At 38.9% G+C, this 19,402-nt stretch overlaps 3 protein-coding genes across 6 annotated transcripts; 1 reads left to right on the plus strand and 2 right to left on the minus strand.

Annotated features, from left to right (window-relative positions):
• Nucleotides 1-1,907: 1,907 nt before the first annotated feature.
• Nucleotides 1,908-11,212, plus strand: SAC3A (SAC3/GANP/Nin1/mts3/eIF-3 p25 family). 4 transcript variants are annotated; one of them, XM_089053485.1, is made up of 14 exons: nt 1,908-2,336; nt 2,460-2,531; nt 3,029-3,859; nt 4,353-5,015; nt 6,050-6,151; nt 6,720-6,817; nt 7,277-7,454; nt 7,618-8,112; nt 8,235-8,375; nt 8,790-8,849; nt 9,215-9,345; nt 9,992-10,125; nt 10,216-10,451; nt 10,705-11,212. In XM_089053485.1, exons 2-14 carry the CDS (start codon nt 2,472-2,474, stop codon nt 10,801-10,803), a joined length of 3,228 nt encoding a protein of 1,075 aa, XP_088909611.1. In that variant the 5' UTR covers nt 1,908-2,336; nt 2,460-2,471; the 3' UTR covers nt 10,804-11,212. The 4 variants fall into 4 exon arrangements, with proteins under 4 accessions (XP_088909611.1, XP_016650159.2, XP_088909613.1 ...); XM_016794673.2 differs by having other exon boundaries at nt 7,280-7,454; XM_089053487.1 differs by having other exon boundaries at nt 1,943-2,336; nt 2,457-2,531; nt 7,280-7,454.
• Nucleotides 11,213-11,433: 221 nt separating this feature from the next.
• LOC103332562 (FKBP-type peptidyl-prolyl cis-trans isomerase) lies at nt 11,434-12,170 on the minus strand. The gene has a single exon (XM_008235305.3). The coding sequence runs from the start codon at nt 12,090-12,092 to the stop codon at nt 11,517-11,519; it is 576 nt and encodes a 191-aa protein (XP_008233527.2). The 5' UTR covers nt 12,093-12,170; the 3' UTR covers nt 11,434-11,516.
• Nucleotides 12,171-16,346: 4,176 nt separating this feature from the next.
• Nucleotides 16,347-19,181, minus strand: LOC103332564 (ABC transporter G family member 6-like). The gene has a single exon (XM_008235306.3). It carries the CDS (start codon nt 18,935-18,937, stop codon nt 16,688-16,690), a length of 2,250 nt encoding a protein of 749 aa, XP_008233528.2. The 5' UTR covers nt 18,938-19,181; the 3' UTR covers nt 16,347-16,687.
• Between the last annotated feature and the right edge of the window lie 221 nt (nt 19,182-19,402).

The following is a 19,402-nucleotide window of genomic DNA, read 5'->3' on the forward strand; positions in this document are numbered from 1 at the left end:
TCCTTGAACCAAAAGGGGCTTTATTGAAATATAACTAGGTTTTTAGCTGCCACTTTGTTGAAAGAGATTCTTACTTAAGATAGATCGAGCAAATTTGCTCCCGCACCCAAGATTTGAGATTAGAGTTAGAAACTTCAAACCTTTCTTCCCTTTTTGGGCTTTTCCGTATCTCAAAAATAACTTTTTGTTTTTTTTTGTACAAATGTAATATTCTAAATTACTCTAATATAAAGGGAGAGGAATCGAACTCTAGTTTAAGGCTACTGTCACTCTACCTTGACTAACTGACTTAACTTACCTCTGTAGAAAAAAAAAAAAAAAAAGGAGAGATTTTTCTTGGCCTCCGATAAGAATGAAATTGATTTTTTATTTATTTATATAGATAATGAAATTAAAATTCTATATCGAATATGTGTTGCAAACTTTACACGTTTGGGCTGTTATTTTCAATAATACGGTCCACTGTCCACTCAGTATACATTTGGAGGGAGCCCTGTTAGAGGCTCATCGTAGACAAATTTAGTTTAGTGGTAGATAGAGGGCCTTGTTCTGTTATTCAATCTTTGTATGCCCAAATTTGTTAAAGGGAGCTTCTAAATGCGTCCTGTAGTCCGATCACTCCAATCCAACTTCAAGTGCACTCCAGTTTGATCATGTTGATTGTGTTCGCACTTGCAGTTTGTCGGTTCATGTTCTTTTGTTCCATTCCAATTCCAAGCTTACGTAAATAAAAAACAGGGTACAAGCAACCAATGAGATCTAAGCTAAATGAAAAAGGGGCTTTCACTTGTAGATCAATGGTCTCAGGTTCAAATCTCGATAACATTTTGACAATTAAAAAACGATACACATTAATACTTCTTTAATTGAGAATTGACAGTCAAACAATATTTAACCCTATCAATTTGTAATAATTCTTATTTTTCATTATAAATTGAATATTAATTTGTAATAATACTTATTTTTAGTAATGAATGAGGTGACATTACTTGAGAGCTTTTTTCTTTTTGTGTTGGTCATAAGATGTACAACGAGGAGTTGATATGGTCATTGATCAATCCACAACCCAAACGTGAATCTCAGAAACAAAAGTATAATATTAATTAAAAAGTTCGTTGCCTAATTATAATCGTATGGTATAAAAACAAAACTTTGTAAAAATATGATATGAGGTCGATGCATGCATGCATTCAGCATCAAGTGCCCTACTCCTCAGCAAAATCGTCCAATTAAAATTTGAATACGGGGCAGAAAAATAACAAAAAATATATATAATTGGAGGGAAAATATAATCAAATGACCTTTTCATAAGATTATTGGATTTGTGATAAACGCCTCATAATCTATATATATAAAGCAAAAGGCAGAGAATGGTGAAACATTCAAAATATCAGAAAATACCATTGGTTAATGCAAACATTAAAAATTGAAATTATTTTAAACTAGGATAATATGGTAAATTTATATTTTTTAATATTAAAAAAAATTAAAATTAAAAACAAAATTAGATAATAAGTCATACTTTTATGGAATATAACTACCAATGATATCTTTTCTTAATTTTAAAAATAAAATAAAAAGAAAAAAAGAAAACGCATGTGCCAATGAGCTAGTCTATATATAGAGCAAAATGCGGAGGATGGTGAAATGTAAATAAAACAGTACAAAACAAGTGGGAAATGTACATTTAATTGTCTTATATTTTACTAGTAACAGAGGTCCCAAATGGTAAATTTTAAGGGATTTGTGATAAACGGTTCGGATTAAAAATAAAACAATTGCAAAACAAGTAGGCAATGTGCATTGAAATTTCTTATATTTACCAGTAACAGCGGTGGTGGCAAATGGTAAATTTAAGGGGTAAGTTTGGGTAAATAAAAATAAGGAGAAAGAGCATCTACAGTAGCAAAAATAATTATCTTCGTCTACCGCCAAACACCAAGTCCCAAAACCCGCAAACACGACCCAAGAGACCCAACCTAGACCCCCGGTTGAAACTTCAACCCCAACCTCCTCCTCCTCCTCCTTCTCTCTCTTTCTCATCCCTTTCAGAAATTTCATCCGCATATTTCTATCGCTGTTCTCTCCAATCTGCCTCTAGTTTTTATTAATTTTCCTGCTTTTTATAAATTTCATACATACTATTTGGTGCAATACTTAGGTTTTAATAGTGAAAATTCTTTTTTTCTGTTTTTGGTTGTTCTTGTTCTTCGTTGTTGTTGATCTCAATCTTTTTTCTGGGTTTTCCTCTACCCTGTTTGCCTTCGATTCCATCAATCAGCTTTCGCATAAGTCAAACTGCGTTTCAAGGTTGACACAGTGATGTTTGTTTGAAGGTATGGAGCTGAGGATCGATTTTCATTAGCAGTCAATTAGGGTTTTATAGCTTATTATTGAATTTTTGGCTTCTCATTTTTGGTTTTTTGGTTTTTTAATATTTTGGTTTTGTTATGTAGCAGGATGTTAAAGAAATGATGAACCAAGGAGGTAATACTGAGACCGTTGCTCCACTGGACCCCAATTCTCTTGAGGTAATTACGAATACACCAACTTGTTCTCTTTTATGCCTTTTGTATTGAATTCTGTTTAACAGTACGAGCTTCCATTTATGCTTTGTTTCAGTGTTAGAGGTTTGCTTTGACGAGAACAGCTTTGGTGGCCATATAGAATGTGTTTGAACTTTGATTTTGCATGCAATCTCTATGCATACGCAGGCATATGGTAGTTTAGTTGTAAAAGACTAACTTTTTTTTAGTTTAGGTCAAATGGTTATCTGGGTGCTATTATCTTGAGCAAAAAATTATCATACCAAGTGGCCTACATTGCCTGCCTACATTATCTTGTTGTCTCTGATTTTGCATCTGTTATATCCCATTTGTTTTACTCGATATGTCAACAACATTTACGATAGCCATTTTTAGTTCTTTTGGACTTTGTTTAGATTTTTCTTATATATTAGTATTAATTGATTAATGTCTCTGGAATATTAACATGGATTAACAGGGTTTTGCATTTATTTGTGTTTTAGAATCGCTATATTGTTAATGCAAGCCAAGGACAGACGCCTTCATATCCTCCCTCAACAACTGGTTCAGAAGCCTCATCATGGACCATTCATAGGGTGGATAATAGCTCCACAGATAATGGGACTCATTCTCATTCAACTTATCAATATGATCAGCATCCACAGCCACCTGGGAGTAGTTCATCGAGTTTGGGAACAGTAAATACACCACAAGACTACAATACCTATGCTTCATACCAAAATTCTGCGGATCCATATGGTTATGGAAGCGCAGGATTCCAAGGTTACTATAACAACTATCAGCAGCAATCCAACACTTCCTACCCACAGCCCGTAGGAGCATATCAAAATACAGGTGCTCCTTATCAGCCTCTTTCCTCATTTCAGAATACAGGGTCTTATGCTGGGTCTGCAAGTTATTCAAGCACTTACTACAATCCTGCTGATTATCAGACAGCTGGAGGTTACTCAAGTAGCGGTTACAATAATCAGACCACTGCTTGGAATGGCGGAAATTATGCAAATTATACCTCTAATCAGTATGCACAGTATGCTCCAGATACCAGTGCTGCATATAGTTCTGGTACTGCAACTTCCACTTCACAAAATTATCAGCAACACTACAAGCAATGGGCAGATTATTACAGTCAAACAGAAGTCAGCTGTGCTCCTGGGACTGAGAACATTTCTGTTACTAGTACACCCAATGTGGGATGTCCGGTTCCAGGTGTTACCATTGGGTATCAAACCTCGGACATCCAGCTACCACCACCACCTCCGTATGCTCCTTCTTGGAGGCCAGAACCCAGTCCACCTGAATTGCCATCAGTGCAGGTTTGAATTTCCTTTCGTGGAGGGGTTTAAGAAAAGTTACATGCCCTCATATGATTACTCTTCTTGATATGGTGTATTGTTCATTTCTAATAATGATCCATGCCCTAGTTTCCATATCATTAAAGTTGTCATTAATGAGTGATATTGTCTTCAAGATTATTGCTGGTGCAAAGGGTAGTTATACTTTCAGATTCTGTATTACAGCCTTAGCGTGCATCATGGCATGTGTTACTTTTACTGCCCCCCTCCCCCTTTCATTTTTAGTCTTATATCTTTGTTCATTATCATCACTTTAGAACTTACAATTAATACTGTAATTGTTTTAAACCAACCATTATATAGATTTCCATGATGTTCTTGACCACTACAGTTGATGGTTGTATCTGATATTATTGATCTGATCTCAAATTCAAATCTCTCTTCTATAATCATGACTTTGCTCTTGAAATATGTTTAGTTAGTAAATTATTGTTGTCATTTTTTGGTTTCTCAGCCTGGTGCTCATGATGGTTACTGGAATCATGGGGCTCCTACTTCTCAATCTCAAATTCACCACAGTAGTCCTATGCAACCACACTTTCAAAAGCCTTTGGATCAGAAAACTTCTTATGATAGCTTTCTGGATCAACAGAAAAGTGCATTTTCCCAAGCACCCAACATGCAGTATCCTGCTTCTCAGCAGGTGCCCCATGTGTCCAATACTTACCAGCCACCCTCACAATCTGTACCATCCCATGCGTCTCATACTTACCAATCATCCTCACAACCTGTTCCATCCCATGGGTCTCATAGCTACCAATCACCCTCACAACCCGTTCCATCCCATGCGTCTCATAGCTACCAATCACCTTCACAACCTGTTCCATCCCATGCGTCTCATGGCTACCAATCACCCTCACAACCTGTTCCATCCCTTGCATCTCATAGTTACCAATCACATTCACAACCTGCTCCATCTGTAGATACACGAAGAGTAAATAAACTGCAGATTCCAACAAACCCTAGAATCACTTCAAATCTCACCTTGGGTTTACCAAAAACTGAGAAGGATAGCTCTATAACCACATCAGCAGCAAAACCTGCTTATATCAGTGTTTCACTGCCAAAGCCGGTTGACAAGGTGACATCCAGTTGTACTGCTGATTCTCTACTTAAGGTATGTCTTTTGCTTTGATGATTGTGTGGCCTTTCTAAATATCAAGATTTAGTGAGTTTCTTGCCAGATTGACTAGTAAATACATACAAACATAATGTTATTCAAAAAGGCAAGCAAAGCTTCCGTGGTCATTGCTTGCAATCTTTTCATTCAGAAAGATGTTACGAGTAGGTACTTTGAAATTTGTGCGCCTTTTAAAAGTGCTCTTGCTAGGTTGCAAGCGTGTTATGTCATCTACTTTGCATGGTTCTTAAATTGTAACTTAAGATAAATTGGCTTTTCCTGCTATTAACTTTTTGCAAATGCAAGCATGTGCAAGATTCTCACTTAAAAGAAAATAAAAAATGGTATAGTGATGGAGCAGCATATAGTGCCACCACAAAGAATAATTATTGAAATAAGCATATGGCTTTGAAATGTGTGCTCTTGTAAAAGGAAAAGTGGAGAGGGTTTGGGGTTTGGGGGAAATCCTGTTCCAGTAATGTTATAGATGAAAGGACCTTTTGTTTCCTCTAATATTTTCAGTTGAAGAGTACTTTTTCAAACACAGAAATAACATGAGATGAACCTACACCTCTAAATACAAAGGATGATTTAACCCTAAAGCCATCTGTAATTTTTCAGGGCTTGCATTATGATATGGTTTGATAGTAATAAAATAAAATGTCATTCCTTCTCTTAAAGTGCCAAGAGCTGATGCAAAATCTAGCAAACATATACATTTTAGCTATGTAAGGGCTTAACTGTGGTTGCGGTTGATCATTGAGTTTTAAACCCTGGGTGTTGTTTAGGTGTAGTGCATGTCTTTAGCATCTTAATCATTTTGAATATAAAATTATTTTGCATTGCTATAAGGATGAGTTTTTGGAGATTGCGTGTCATATGCTACCAACAGGGTTATTGATGATGTGTTTTCACTATTTTTGGTGCTATGTGTGTCTCTGTTCTCTCCTCCTCGAGTTCATGACTTAATAATTTATGCTGTAGCCAATGATGTGTTATTTATTTATTATCTTTTTGTTTTTCATTTTCAGCCTGGTATGTTTCCTAAGTCACTGCGTGGTTATGTCGAGAGGGCTTTGGCTCGCTGTAAAGATGATACACAAATGGTTGCTTGTCAGTCTGTCATGAAGGAGGTAAACCGAATCAGTTAGAATTTATTCTTTGGCAAGTGTAAAATCATACATGTTCATGGCCTCTTGTCCCTTCTTTGGCATGTGTTGCCTGATTTTTGGCTTTTAATTGTAACCTCCCTTAGTAACTGTTATCTAATATGTAGTGATGAATATAAACACCATTATACATATCCAGTGTGAAAAGTTTTTGAGTCTTAAGCTCTCTGCAAGATGTAACGATTTTCTATGAACCTAAACTTTTCCTGCCACATAAGATTTTTATATGAAGCACACATGCCTATGAACATCATTTTCCCATCAATTTCCAGATTGCTTCTACCACAAATGTTCATTTGATGGTAGAAATTAGTGCAATGTTTATGAATCAAGGAACCATTTTGCTTTTGAGCATCTGTATGTCTTGAAATTTTTTGTTGCAACTTGAGAGGCAGATGCACATTCTGGCGTGCTGCTGAAACTCTATGTTAGTTTCATGGACATGATACATGCAATAGTTTATTTTCTCTATACGTATGTGTTTTTGGATAGGATGCATATGGTATGTAAAGGTCCTTAATTTTCTTTTCAGATTATTACCAAGGCAACAGCTGATGGTACACTTTACACACGAGACTGGGATACTGAGCCTCTTTTCCCTCTGCCAAATGAAGATACTGTTAATAAAGAGTACCTCTCTCTCTCTCTCTGTGTGTTAATGTGAAGCTCACAATGCATTTATCCACCTTGAACTTATTTACTCTATAATTGCTGGACCTTTATTTCCAGTTAAGTACTTTTCAACTGTATCTCTAGTATACACAAAGATATTTTAAAGTTTGGTGATAAACAGACTGTATGGCCCTTCAAATGGTCGTGGGGGAAACTAGTTCAGTGATACAAAATTATTATATGAACAAGTAGTTTATGAATATTTTGATAACCACTGTATTGGAAGTGATCAGCCCATTAGTCAGATTTGGTTTGTTGTTTTGTCACATTTTCTCACCTACTCTGTCCTAGTGCGTTGATTCATTTAATTTTACAAATGATTGTTAGTTCTGGTTACATGATACATTTGTTACACGGTGGAAGTTCTAAAGTTTCAGGTCCCAATTTATTGAACATTGATCCGCTCTTGTTCTGCAGCAGTTTACAGTCTTCAAACCTTGTTTCGTCATTGCCAAAGTACAATAGAAGTCCAAGTAGACGATCCAGGAGTAGATGGGAACCTCTACCAGAGGAGAAGCCAGTTGAGAAACCAGCATCTGCCAATAATGATAGTTTAAAATTTTCATGGGTACATGTCATTAATAAGGAAAGAAAGGTAATTATTTTTTCTTCCTTTCCTTTTTATTCATTCTTGGAAAGGTCCAATTGTCTAACTATAGATGTATATTTTATTTATAATTTTAGTATCTGAAATATACATAATCTATGCATAATACTTGAGTAGCTTAGAGTTATATAATTTGTGTTCACATATGCAGCCATGGATGGGGAGTGCTGGGGTCAAGGGTGATAATACAAGTAATGGAAAGTTTGCTTCACTGGAGCAGAAAACTGCAAGTAAGATGACCCAGAAGCCATTTAAGAAGCAGCGTCTTTCTGACGGTGTAAGTACTGCTGAGAATGGTGATGCATCTAGTGATAGTGATAAGGAAGAAAGTTTAACAGCATATTATGCTGGAGCAATGGCCCTTGCGGACTCACCTGAGGAAAGAAAGAGACGTGAAAGTCGCTCTAGGCGTTTTGAAAGAGTGCAAGGACATCGAGCACAAAATAATCACTTCAAACCGAAAAAGGCTGGTGGCGGAAACTTGTATACCAGAAGGGCTAATGCCTTGGTGCTCAGCAAAAATTTTGAAGATGGTGGCAGCAGGGCTGTTGAGGACATTGACTGGGATTCTCTTACTGTTAAGGGGACCTGCCAGGAAATTGAGAAACGTTATTTGCGCCTCACTTCTGCACCTGATCCTGCGACTGTAAGATCTATATTTCACACCCTTTTCTTTTATGAACTGTCTGAGGTGAATAAATTAAATGAACTGGTGGGTTTCCATGTGTGATATAATTAATCGGCTAAGGAATCCTTTCTACCTGACAGGTAAGGCCGGAGGATGTTCTTGAAAAAGCTCTGCTTATGGTACAAAGTTCCCAAAAGAATTACCTTTATAAATGTGACCAGTTGAAGTCCATTCGTCAGGATCTGACTGTCCAACGAATTCGCAATCACCTAACAGTGAAGGTACATTTGATATCTATTGGTCTCTCTTTATTTTTTATCATATGGGTCTCTAGTTTATCTACCCTTCCTGTGCTGACCAACTATCCTATTTTTCAAAACGGACTGTTGACTACTTTAAAAAACTCAGCTACGCCTTTTTCAGCTAATTAGAGTCAGGTGCATTAATCCCCTCTTATATCTAACCTTAATGCCATATGCTTTCTTTAGATCCTAATATCACATTGTTTGTCAAACGTGGCTTCCTTTATTGACAATATATAATTTTAATCTTTTTGTTTTTTGTTTTAATTTTTAAATTTTTAATTCGCTTACTGTAGACACTTTCTTTTGTCTCACAACTACTGACACACAATCCTTGTCAGAGTCATGTTCACATCAGTTTATGTCATTCATTCCACCTAATATCATGTTCAGGTGTATGAAACCCATGCTCGCTTATCATTGGAAGTCGGGGATCTGCCAGAGTATAATCAGGTTGGTGACCTTACTGTGGTTGAAAATAAACACTTTATGGCATGAATCAACGACGAAGAAGATGACTATGGCAGACTATAATAACTACCTTGACAAGGGAGGTTTTGGGACTTGTCTAAGAGAATCAATAAATTTGATTAGTTTGACTTCAATACTGTCTTTATAACTGTTTTGGTTTACTTATGGCGATATGAATGAACTGATCCAATAGAATTACAAATTGATTTACCTTTTCTTAGAGAAAAAACAAATAAAGATTACTGAATTAAAAAGAACCAATACTACTATTGAATAATTCAATTTTCAAAGCTATTTATTTTCTTATAAGCTGAGGTGTCAAATAATCGACTTTCATGTGGTTTCAGTGCCAGTCACAGTTGAAATCTCTCTATGCTGAAGGTATTGAGGGATGCCATATGGAGTTTTCTGCATACAACTTGCTTTGTGTTATCCTTCACTCAAATAATAACAGAGATCTTGTATCATCAATGGCAAGGTCAGTAAAACTCAAAGCAAAGTGACTTTTCTTCGTATGGAGATTATGTGTTGGCTTGTTACTAGAAATATATTAAGTGTTTCTTTTTTGTTTGTTAAAGTTCCACAAATACTTGTCATGAGGGGGGAGTTCACCCCATCGGTATGATAATTTTAATTTTTAGCTTATGAAAGATGTGCATTTGGCAGATCTTGGGAAACAAAAAGTTACAAAATTATTTGGATGTCATGGATATTCAGAATGGTTGTCTTTTACTTGTCTACCAGCACCGTTATTTTATTTTTGAAGTACTAACTACACATACATGTGTGCATGATGCCCACACTCTTGCACTAGGTCACACTATGCATGTCCTATATTTCCCGACTCGGGGGGATACAAGTTCATGGCTGTTTTGAAATTTGAGCAATTAATGAATGGGTACCTGATTTATGATACAGTTAGCAATGGATACTCTATGGCCAAAAAAAGAAAAAGAATAAGGAATACTCAAATTCAATTCCTATTTGATGAAATATAGGACATGACTTTGAATATAATGCTAAATGTTGTTTAATAAGCTGAGCTAAAGTGATATTTCCCCTTTCAGTTTTTCAGATAATGTAAGATGACTTTGAAATATAATGTTAAATGTTGTTGAATTTAGCTTGTCAGCTGAAGCAAAAAGGGATGAAGCTGTTAAACATGCTCTTGCAGTTCGTGCAGCTGTGACTTCAGGGAATTATGTTATGTTCTTCAGGCTCTACAAGACAGCTCCTAACCTGAGCCCCTGCCTTATGGGTGGGCATCTCATATGAAACTATTTTTATTTAGGAATGTAAAAGGATAAAATAAAAGGATCATTTCATATTATTTCTCTTCTTTCTGCAGATCTTTATGTTGAAAAGATGCGGTATAAGGCAGTGAGCTGCATGTGTCGATCATATCGACCTACGATACCTGTTTCTTATGTTGCTCAAATTCTGGGATTTACCACCATTGCACCTGCAAATGAGGGAAGTGAGGAGAAGGATTCAGAGGGATTGGATGAATGCATTGAATGGTTGAAAGTGCATGGTGCATGCCTTATTGCAGATAACAACGGAGAAATGCAGATCGATACTAAGGTAGGTTTCAGTTACACCATTTTTTTTCCCACATGGATGTAGATGTTTGTAGTCCTAAATATCTTTTATGGAATTGAGTTTGAAACAAAGTATGCTAAAGACATTAACGTACGGTTGAACCTACGGTTCTTTGCATGAAGACAAGACGGCATGAAGCATTAGCAGTTGGATGCTTAGTTTTAGCTGTAACAAGTACATTAGGTATTTTGTATTTAGACAATATTTTCACCAAATGAGTTTGTTTGATGTGCAGCCAACGTCTTCAAGTCTTTACATGCCAGAGACCGACGCGGTGTCCCACGGAGACGCGAATCTCGCTGTTAATGATTTTTTGACACGGACACCTTTATAGCCAATTTGTATGTACCCAAATTTTATTCTAGTTGAGAGCAGTTGAAGATGAAGATCATGCTCTGCCTTCACAATCTAAAATGCGCAACAAAGAGTGGGCATCCCAGACCGATTAGGCATTTGGGGTTCCCCTGTAACTTTAGAGAAAATAGATTACTGAATGAAAAGAATCCGATTTCCCCCAGAAATATGCTTTGCCTGAAATATGCCCGTTTTGGGTCTTAGGCCAGTTAGTTAGTATCTAATTTTCGTTCTTTCTTTTCGGGGTGATGATAGAAGAATATGGTAAATATACTAGAGAAAGAAGAATAAGAAAATTTTAAAGTTTTTAAAGTTTTCTTCTTGTATCCAAAGATTATTCTCCAGTTATCTTCCTAGATTAATCAATGCTTTATTATTTTTTCAAAGAATATTTCTGCCTCGAGAAATATCGTCTGAAGAACACTGACACGTAGTGTTACCGGTGTAACTAATTCATGTGTCATAACATATGTGAATTTGTAACACCAAGTGGTGGTTTAGTGTTACAAATGAAAGGTTATTGTCTAATTTTGAAGGAGTGAAGTAATCTTATATTCAAAGGTTAAATTAGAGAATGGGTTACACTATTTTTGACCCAAAAAAGATGGCATTCCAAAAATAATAATTAAGCACTTAAATTTAATAAAAATAAAAACACTTAATCACATATGATTAATTTGCTTAATCAAAGATTCAATCTTTGGGCGGCGGAGAGGACTGAGGCCACACACTGACCTTCTCCTTCTCATACTTTATATAGACAGCTGCAACCGCCGCCACGAAATACACCTGAATCAGCACAACTGACGGCGTATGATATTTCAGCACACTCTTCCCCGTCGCCAGCTCCACCAGCAGTAACGCCGTTAACCCCAGAGTCGCGATTCGACCGTTCATCCTTTCGCTGTACGGACTGAACCCGAAATCCACCTTCAACCCGCCCGACGCCGGCTCCTTAAGCGGAACCGGTGGAAGGTATAAGTTGGACCCGGATAAGGATCCGGACCCGCTTTTCGACTTCTTGGTCTTCCGGAGCTCCGCTTTCTTGCCGGTTCCGCTGCGGTAGCGGAGTCGGACTTGGCTCAGCTTGCTGTCGAAGTCATCCGGGTCGGACCCAGATTCGGACGAGGGCTCTGAGGGCGGTGTTTCGGAGTCGGTGGCTCGGGTGGTGAAGGAAAGGAGGGGTTTGGGAGCGTGGGATTTTGTTGATGTAGACGCAAGTGGGAATGGGTTCGAGAGTTGCAGAGACGACGGTGGCATTGTCGCCATTTTTGCTGCTTATACTTCTGCTTCTGCAGCTCTCTCTGCTGTCTGTTTGGATAAGCAAATCTCTCTTGGATATTGCTTTTTTAAATGTATTTTAGGAAAAAAAAAAATCTTTAATTTTTGACCTTTTAAATATTTTAGATTTTATTAATATTTTTTTGGGACTTCTAATTTGGTGCCCCGGGGAGGCGGGCACCACTCGGGCTAGTCTTGGGGTTAGGTGATATATGGGCCAATTACCAACCCAATAACCACGATGGGGTTCATGCACAACTCGAGTCACAAATTTAGGGTACAAAAAAGGTTGAATTATATATTAATGAGATTAATTATTCAATAATCACTTGGCTGATTTCAAAATGGCTCGTTTAGGGTAATGTTTTATTGCCAAATTTGCATTACCAGACAAATGCTTATATTAGTAGATTGTGAATATGAATAACATATTCAACCTGATTAATGATTCAGATTCACAGTCTGACAACATAAGCATCTTACGTTACCAAACAATCCGTAAGAGTCTTCCTTTAGAGACACTGAGTTGGTTTAAACCCATAGAGGTCTTATTTCAAGTCAAACCCACCTCTATATGATAGCTAGCTAGAGAGTTGGCTTAATGATTTAGGTAGTAGTTAGCATCCCCCATAGGCTATAAATACATGAAACGTACTAAGCTAGCTAATTTAAGTCCTGTAGTCAAGTTACCCTTGGATAACGTCGTACACTATCACACTTTCTTTTTTGTTAAGTTTTTTGTGTGGAAAATGTGAACCTAACGAAGTTGGACTATTTATTTACCCATTTCCTTAATTATGTGGATTTTATTTTTAACAAAAACTAGGATGCCACAAGAGGGCATGCAGCAATGTTTTTGCCTTAACAACTAAGCGTTAATCTGAGCTGCTGATGTCGAAAACAAACAAGTACTAATTAAGTTCACATGGATTAAGATGTATATCGAATATGCAGGATGCCACAAGAGGGCATGCATGCAATGTTTTAAATGTCCGAACGAGTTTGCATATATATATATATATATATATATATATATATATATAGGGCGGATCTATTAAGGCGCAAGGAGGTGCAGCTGCACCTCCCTTCGTCGGAAAAACCATTGTAGGTGCTTCAAATTGCCCTTTGCTCAACTAGTGTACAGATTATCTTATTTCCATTTTCAACATTTAAGTAAATGTCTTTGTCTTTTTACTTTTATTTATTTTTATATTACTCATTTACTTAAGTTTACAATGTAAATAAGGAAGTACCCCCCATTTGGATTCAAATAAAAATACTAGAAAATCAAATTCCCACCAAATCAAAATATGAAAATTCGGTTTTAGTGCAAAATACGATTTAGGCTAAAAATGATGGCTCATTAAGTTAATATATACTTCATACTAAAATCCCATAAAATTAAGTTTTCTTATTTGATGTATAAGGAATAAAAGCCAAAAATTATCTTGAGAAAATGATTATTCAAAATCATTTTTATACTTAATAATATTGCACATCCGCATATATATATATATATAGAGAGAGAGAGAGAGAGAGAGAGAGAGAGAGAGCGAACGAGTTCTGCATATATATATATATATATATATATATATATATAGAGAGAGAGAGAGAGAGAGAGAGAGAGAGAGAGAGAGGGGGATAGTTAGATTTCATGATTCTTTTGTTAGTTTTTATATATTTTTGCGAGAGAGTTGTATATTTATGATAACACATGTGCTGGGCTACCGGCAGCCTGACGGCTTGCGAGACGACTACTGGTCGACCAGTGCCCATGTTCATCCTTTGTGTTCATGTCCGTTTCTTTACACACGATTACCAGAACACAATATGTCTTTATTTATATATATAGATACATCGAGCATAATCTTGTGTGTCTGTTTTTGTATGGCATACGTACTTGTAAATTAAACAAAGAGTTGCATTCATTTGCGAATTGCAATCATGAAGTAAATACACTGGGATTGAAAACTAGTAGTTTGTCGGTATAGTAAAGATTTAATTAGTGATTTTGACACGACAGAAATCAACATGTGCGCTTTAGTTATTTGAATCAACAAATCTTTGGATGTCATTCTCTTCCATGTCCTAATCCCAAATTTTGTCTCATAATTATGGATGGTGTATGTAGGAAGAAGAATATGGTGAGGGACAGAAAAACAACAAATCACAAGTATACTTTCGTTGAGGGATTCTTCAAATAAGCTTATTCGAAATACATTTTTGTAGAGCCCCACTCTGCCTTGTATTTCACTAATCAAACCGTTTATTTTATAGATATTCATTTAAAGATTATCTGTACAAAAAAAAATCACTTGAATCCAATATTATTTAGGGAGTTTTACTAAAATACCCAAAATGGGAGCTAAAATTATAAAAAAAATCCAACACCCAAAACACTTTATAAACACACTCAAAACCCATCATTACACACACTCAAAACCCATTTATAAACACACCCAAAAAATATACAATTGTTGACTTTGGGGTTGATTTTGGGTGTGTTTCTATGTTTCAATAGTGTTTGAGTTTTTTTATAAATACATGTCTAGAATTGAGTTTATTTAATCATTCAACTAAATTATTAAAATTTAAGTACTTCCTTGTGTTAGCAACCAAGAAACATAACATGCACAATTTGCAACCAAGTTGATTAGTGTTCTTCTAATACTTTTCTTGTGTTTTATCCCACTGATTCACGCTTAATTGCAGCACTCAATCCCCAAACCTACTCGTTGTAAAAGCATGAGTTGAATGCGGCAGATTTTATTTAAAGTAAATAAAATGAAAAGGTACAAATTTGGCAAGCAATTTAATTCTCTTACTATAAATTTGATATCAATACCCAAACCTACTAGCTAGCTGAGCTGAAGGTCCTGACTTTTTTAAACACCATCCAGCAGCTACTTCTTACTAGCAAATTACACAATATTTTAGTTTTAATGCACCGTACATGTTTCAGTTCAAGGTGTTGCTACTTGCTATATATCTGAATGCAAATATCTTCGATCATTTTATGGTTTTGAACAACATATATTCAGCTGTATTGGTTGGGTCGGCTGAAAACTATTGCTATTTAATTGGGAGGTTGCCGTTTTTGAAGAACTGTATTGGCTGCAAACCTTTCTTTGTAATCAGGATAGCACTGTTTTGTTATTTCGGCCAAATAAGCAATATTGAGAGATGAAAAAGTTATTCCGCTTGTTATTGCGCTATTTGCAGGGATAACGAAAAGTGTTATTCCCGTTGCATGAAAGACTCTCATGTATTGGAGAGCTAATACCAAATTAAACCCTGTAATTAAAGGGATGAATGTGACACGTGAAAGGGGAGAGCCATACAATTAACAAAAACAGTGCCCAGGCTGAAAGGCAAAGTATACATCAGTGATGGGTGCCCCCCAGTTTTCTGTCTCACGAAAGTTATGTGTCGAGCAAGCGCAATTAATTAGTAGTTGATAATAAAGGTACCAGCAACAGTAAAGAGCAAGCCATATAAATGAAGTAGACGACGAGCCAGCTGAGGCTGCCTGCCAGAGACCATCTTAAACTCTTCTTGGCCAAGGCCTGTTGTTTTGATCACAATGTGCGGCTCCCAGTTCTTTTGAAAGAGACTTGCAGAAAATTAAACTCCCCAACATCCAACACCCAATATTAATGATTCAATGCATATATGGCAGTGCAATTAATTTTACCCATAACACTATATCACAGCACAAGCAATTATGCAAACACGAGCTTTCTCAAGTTGACTAGAGTCGATGTGCTCTCTATTTTGCATCCGAGTTCGGAACACCTATTATAACATTATATATAATAACTAGAGCCAAAGAAAAATGGCTAAATTGATGAGCTGATGAATTTGGTTGTGTGATTTTGGGAAGAAAGAAGACGATACATATGCTGGATTGAGAGTGGTGTTGGGTGAACCAATTAACCCCTATATATGTCTTCTTCTGGTTTTGGTTCTTTTCTGGAATGAGCTGTTGCTATGTGTCGACGGGATGTTCGTTTTGGTGTTTTGTGGGTTTTTGTTGTTACATGCATATATTATATGCTTGTTTGCTTTTTTGACTTTTAAACTCTCAATCATGTATGAACAATGAGAGACATTTCACTCCAAGAAACTACAAAATATAATTCTAAAATCAGTTCCAGTCACTATTAGAGATATTTGTCCAACAAAAGAAATCACTATTGGAAGAGATATGCTCTAAAATAATTGATAACAGGTACAAAGAGGTTGATCTAAAAGTGAGACATTATTTATTAGTTGCCGCGAGTAATACTTACGTATATAATATGTAACAGTTGTACAATAGTATGCATGAAACCAAATTAACATGGTCCTTCAAAATCAACGTAATTCGAATTTAACAAATAATATTTGGAAGTGAAAAAAAAAAGGATTAAAATTGCCACAAGAATTTCACAGTTTCACAGAGAGAGACCAGTCAACAACAAGAACCACCTGACTCCCGCGCCAAACAGCTAGCTGGACAGAGCTTCTGCTATGCATGGAATATCTACCTCTTTACTCTCTTTTTTTCTTTTCCTTTTTTACGTTTCTTTTTCTTTCTGGGTTTACCTCCTCTTGTTCTTGCTACCAAGCAACAAGGAAAAGTAAAACAATATCCTGAACAAGAAACCCCAAGCCACAGTCACGTAAAGGCAATTCCACTTGCTCAAATCCGTCACCCCCTGCTGCTGCAGAATATCTGACCCCGTCGTCAGGCACGTCGAGCTCGTGATCCTCGTCCCCAAAGTCTGGCTCATGCTATCCAGCAGCTTCAACTTCATCGCCGCTGGGACTGACGCGAGCGGCGTGTTGTCGAAAATCTGAACTCCCCTCACGAAACATTTGGTGGGGTCCTGAAACTCGTTCTGCAACACGCCCTCGTACGGGTACTTCACCAGCGACATGTAGTGGAACCAAATCCAGTAGCCCGGAATTCGGTCCCGCGTGATGAAGAAGCCGCTGAAGAGCAGAAAGTAGGCCAAGATCGCCACGACAATCGTGTAGCCGAGCATTACGTGCGGGACCACGCCGGAGAGGAAAGTGACGAAAGAGCTTCCGGCCCAAAACGACGCGAAGATTATCAGGAAGTAGAACAAGAAGCCGGAGAGCCCACCGTCCAGCCCCACAGCCCAAAACGTCAGCGCTGAGAATGTAATTGACAGAAACACCAGCGACGGCAGCGCCACTAGGGAGTGGGAGAGGACGTAGGAGGATCGCCGGTACGCGTTGTAGGCAGTTTCGCGCATGAAGATGTAGCGTTCTTGGAGGAAAACAGGAAGGGCGTCGGCGCAGGTGTAGAAGGTGGTGGACATGGCGAAGGCGATGAAGCCGAGCCGCTCCTGGACGCCTTTGGGGGTATTGTCGAGGTTCCAGAACATGGTGGCTAAGATAAAGCCGGTGACCATCACGGCGCCGAGCCTGATGCCGAAAAGCTCCGGCATTCTTCTGGCGTTTTTCATCGAACGCTTAGAGAGCACCGCCATTTCTATCCAGAACGGGTTCGCGAATGTGGGGACCATCGAGTTCGGGCTCGGGTCGTTGTTGGTGGCTCCGGATACCAGCTTCCCTCTGGAAATGCTCGCGCTGATTGCTTCCTGGAGCGAGACTGAGTGTCGTGGCTCGCAGGCGATTTGGCACGACGTGTCGTTGTTGGAGTGTTTCATGCTCTGCCAGGTTCTGTTGAACTCCACTAGGCTTTTAGTGCCGCCAGGTGAGCCTTCGAGTTCCCGGACCAAATCGAGCGCGAACTCGGTCCGGTTATCGGATTCGGGTATCGGGTGCCCGAACTCGGCGAAATACGAAGGCAAGGTCGTAGGGGACCCACTGTAAACGGTTTGGCCTCGAGACAGGAAGAGCAACCTGTCCAGGAGCCCCAGGATCCGATAACTCGGCTGGTGTACGGACATCACGACAATGCTTCCGCTCTGAGCAATTCTCTGGAGGACCTTCACCACCATGAAGGCGCTGGTGGAGTCGAGGCCGGAAGTCGGTTCGTCGAGGAAGAGAACGATCGGATCGTGGATGATGTCGATTCCGATCGAGACACGGCGACGTTCTCCGCCGGAGACTCCACGGTGGCCTTCGTCGCCGATGATCGTCTTCGCGGCGTTCCGGAGGCCGAGCTGGTCGATGAGAGCCTGGACGCGGGCTTTCTTCTTGGATTTGGAGAGCGCGCGGGGGAGGCGGAACTCGGCGGCGAACATGAGCGTCTCTTCGACTGTGAGCATCGGGAAGAGGAGATCGTCTTGCATGACATAAGCAGAAATGACCTTCAGAAGCCGCGATTCCAAGACCTCGCCGTTTAAGCTCACGGTTCCTTTCAAGCTTCCCTTCGCGATCCGATTCGCCAGAGCGTCGATAAGCGTCGACTTGCCCGACCCGCTCGCGCCGAGAACCGCGAGTATCTCGCCTTCCCGAGCTTCTCCCGAGATGTCGTTGAGCAGCGTCTTCGTTCTGGTGAACAAGCTCTCTCCGCCGACCGGCTCCGACTCCGTGGGTGCTCCGAGACGGCTTCTCTCGCCGCAGAACATCCCCGATAAGCTGAACTTCCGGCGAACCTTGACGCTGTAAGTCAAATTAGTGAACGAGAGCAAGAACGGCAAGGAGCGAGGCTCGATGCTGGCGTCGGAGAGGTCGAGGGAGTGGTGAGCCGGAGTCTCACCGCCATCACCAGTAGCTTCCTTGCGGACGTCGCCGAGGTGCTTGAGGAGCTGGCCGAGTGAGGGAGACGCGCGGTGGGAGGCGCGTGATAAATCATCGAGCTCCATTGTAGTGAAGAACGGCGATATTTGATTGTCTGCAACACGAGACGACATTCGTATAGCTTCCTTTCTCTCCAAGCCTCGAGATATTTATAGCGCTGGAGGTGCACAGAGAAAAAGAGGGAGAGTGGGGTTAACTAACGGCGTGTTTGGGATGGGCTTAAATTCTTCGAAAATGCGTTAAGAGATAGACGAGCCCTTTGCTTTTGCTTAGCGCAGTGGTTTGGCCTCTCAGGTCTCTCTGTCTCTATCTCTTGTAGCGTGTGTGACGCGAAGGAGGTGCTTGTTTGGCTGTTGCTTTATGGTTTTATGGCGGATAGTTTTTCAATATATAGAAATATAACCAACCATAATGGGCGAGGCGTGTGTGGGGTTTTAACTTACTTTACTGTTATTTTTTATTTATTTATAATTTTCTGTCTACTAATTTTTTATCTTCTACTGTTTTGAAGGGGGAGGTGAGAGAGAGGTGACCTACAATGCCTAATCCCATCTCCATACGACTTCTCTTCTCATGAA

Source organism: Prunus mume, linkage group LG5, assembly GCF_029339155.1.
Source record: "Prunus mume cultivar Tortuosa linkage group LG5, ASM2933915v1, whole genome shotgun sequence".
Lineage (NCBI taxonomy): Eukaryota > Viridiplantae > Streptophyta > Magnoliopsida > Rosales > Rosaceae > Prunus > Prunus mume.

Excerpts from the sequence above, each read along its gene's own strand:
- SAC3A (XM_089053485.1), top strand. The coding sequence starts at position 2,472 with ATGATGAACCAAGGAGGTAATACTGAGACCGTTGCTCCACTGGACCCC. Across the intron at positions 6,818-7,276 it reads GAAGATACTGTTAATAAAGA|CAGTTTACAGTCTTCAAACC; the intron begins GTACCTCTCTCT and ends CTTGTTCTGCAG. Across the intron at positions 8,850-9,214 it reads ATCTGCCAGAGTATAATCAG|TGCCAGTCACAGTTGAAATC; the intron begins GTTGGTGACCTT and ends ATGTGGTTTCAG.
- LOC103332562 (XM_008235305.3), bottom strand. The coding sequence starts at position 12,092 with ATGGCGACAATGCCACCGTCGTCTCTGCAACTCTCGAACCCATTCCCA.
- LOC103332564 (XM_008235306.3), bottom strand. The coding sequence starts at position 18,937 with ATGTCGTCTCGTGTTGCAGACAATCAAATATCGCCGTTCTTCACTACA.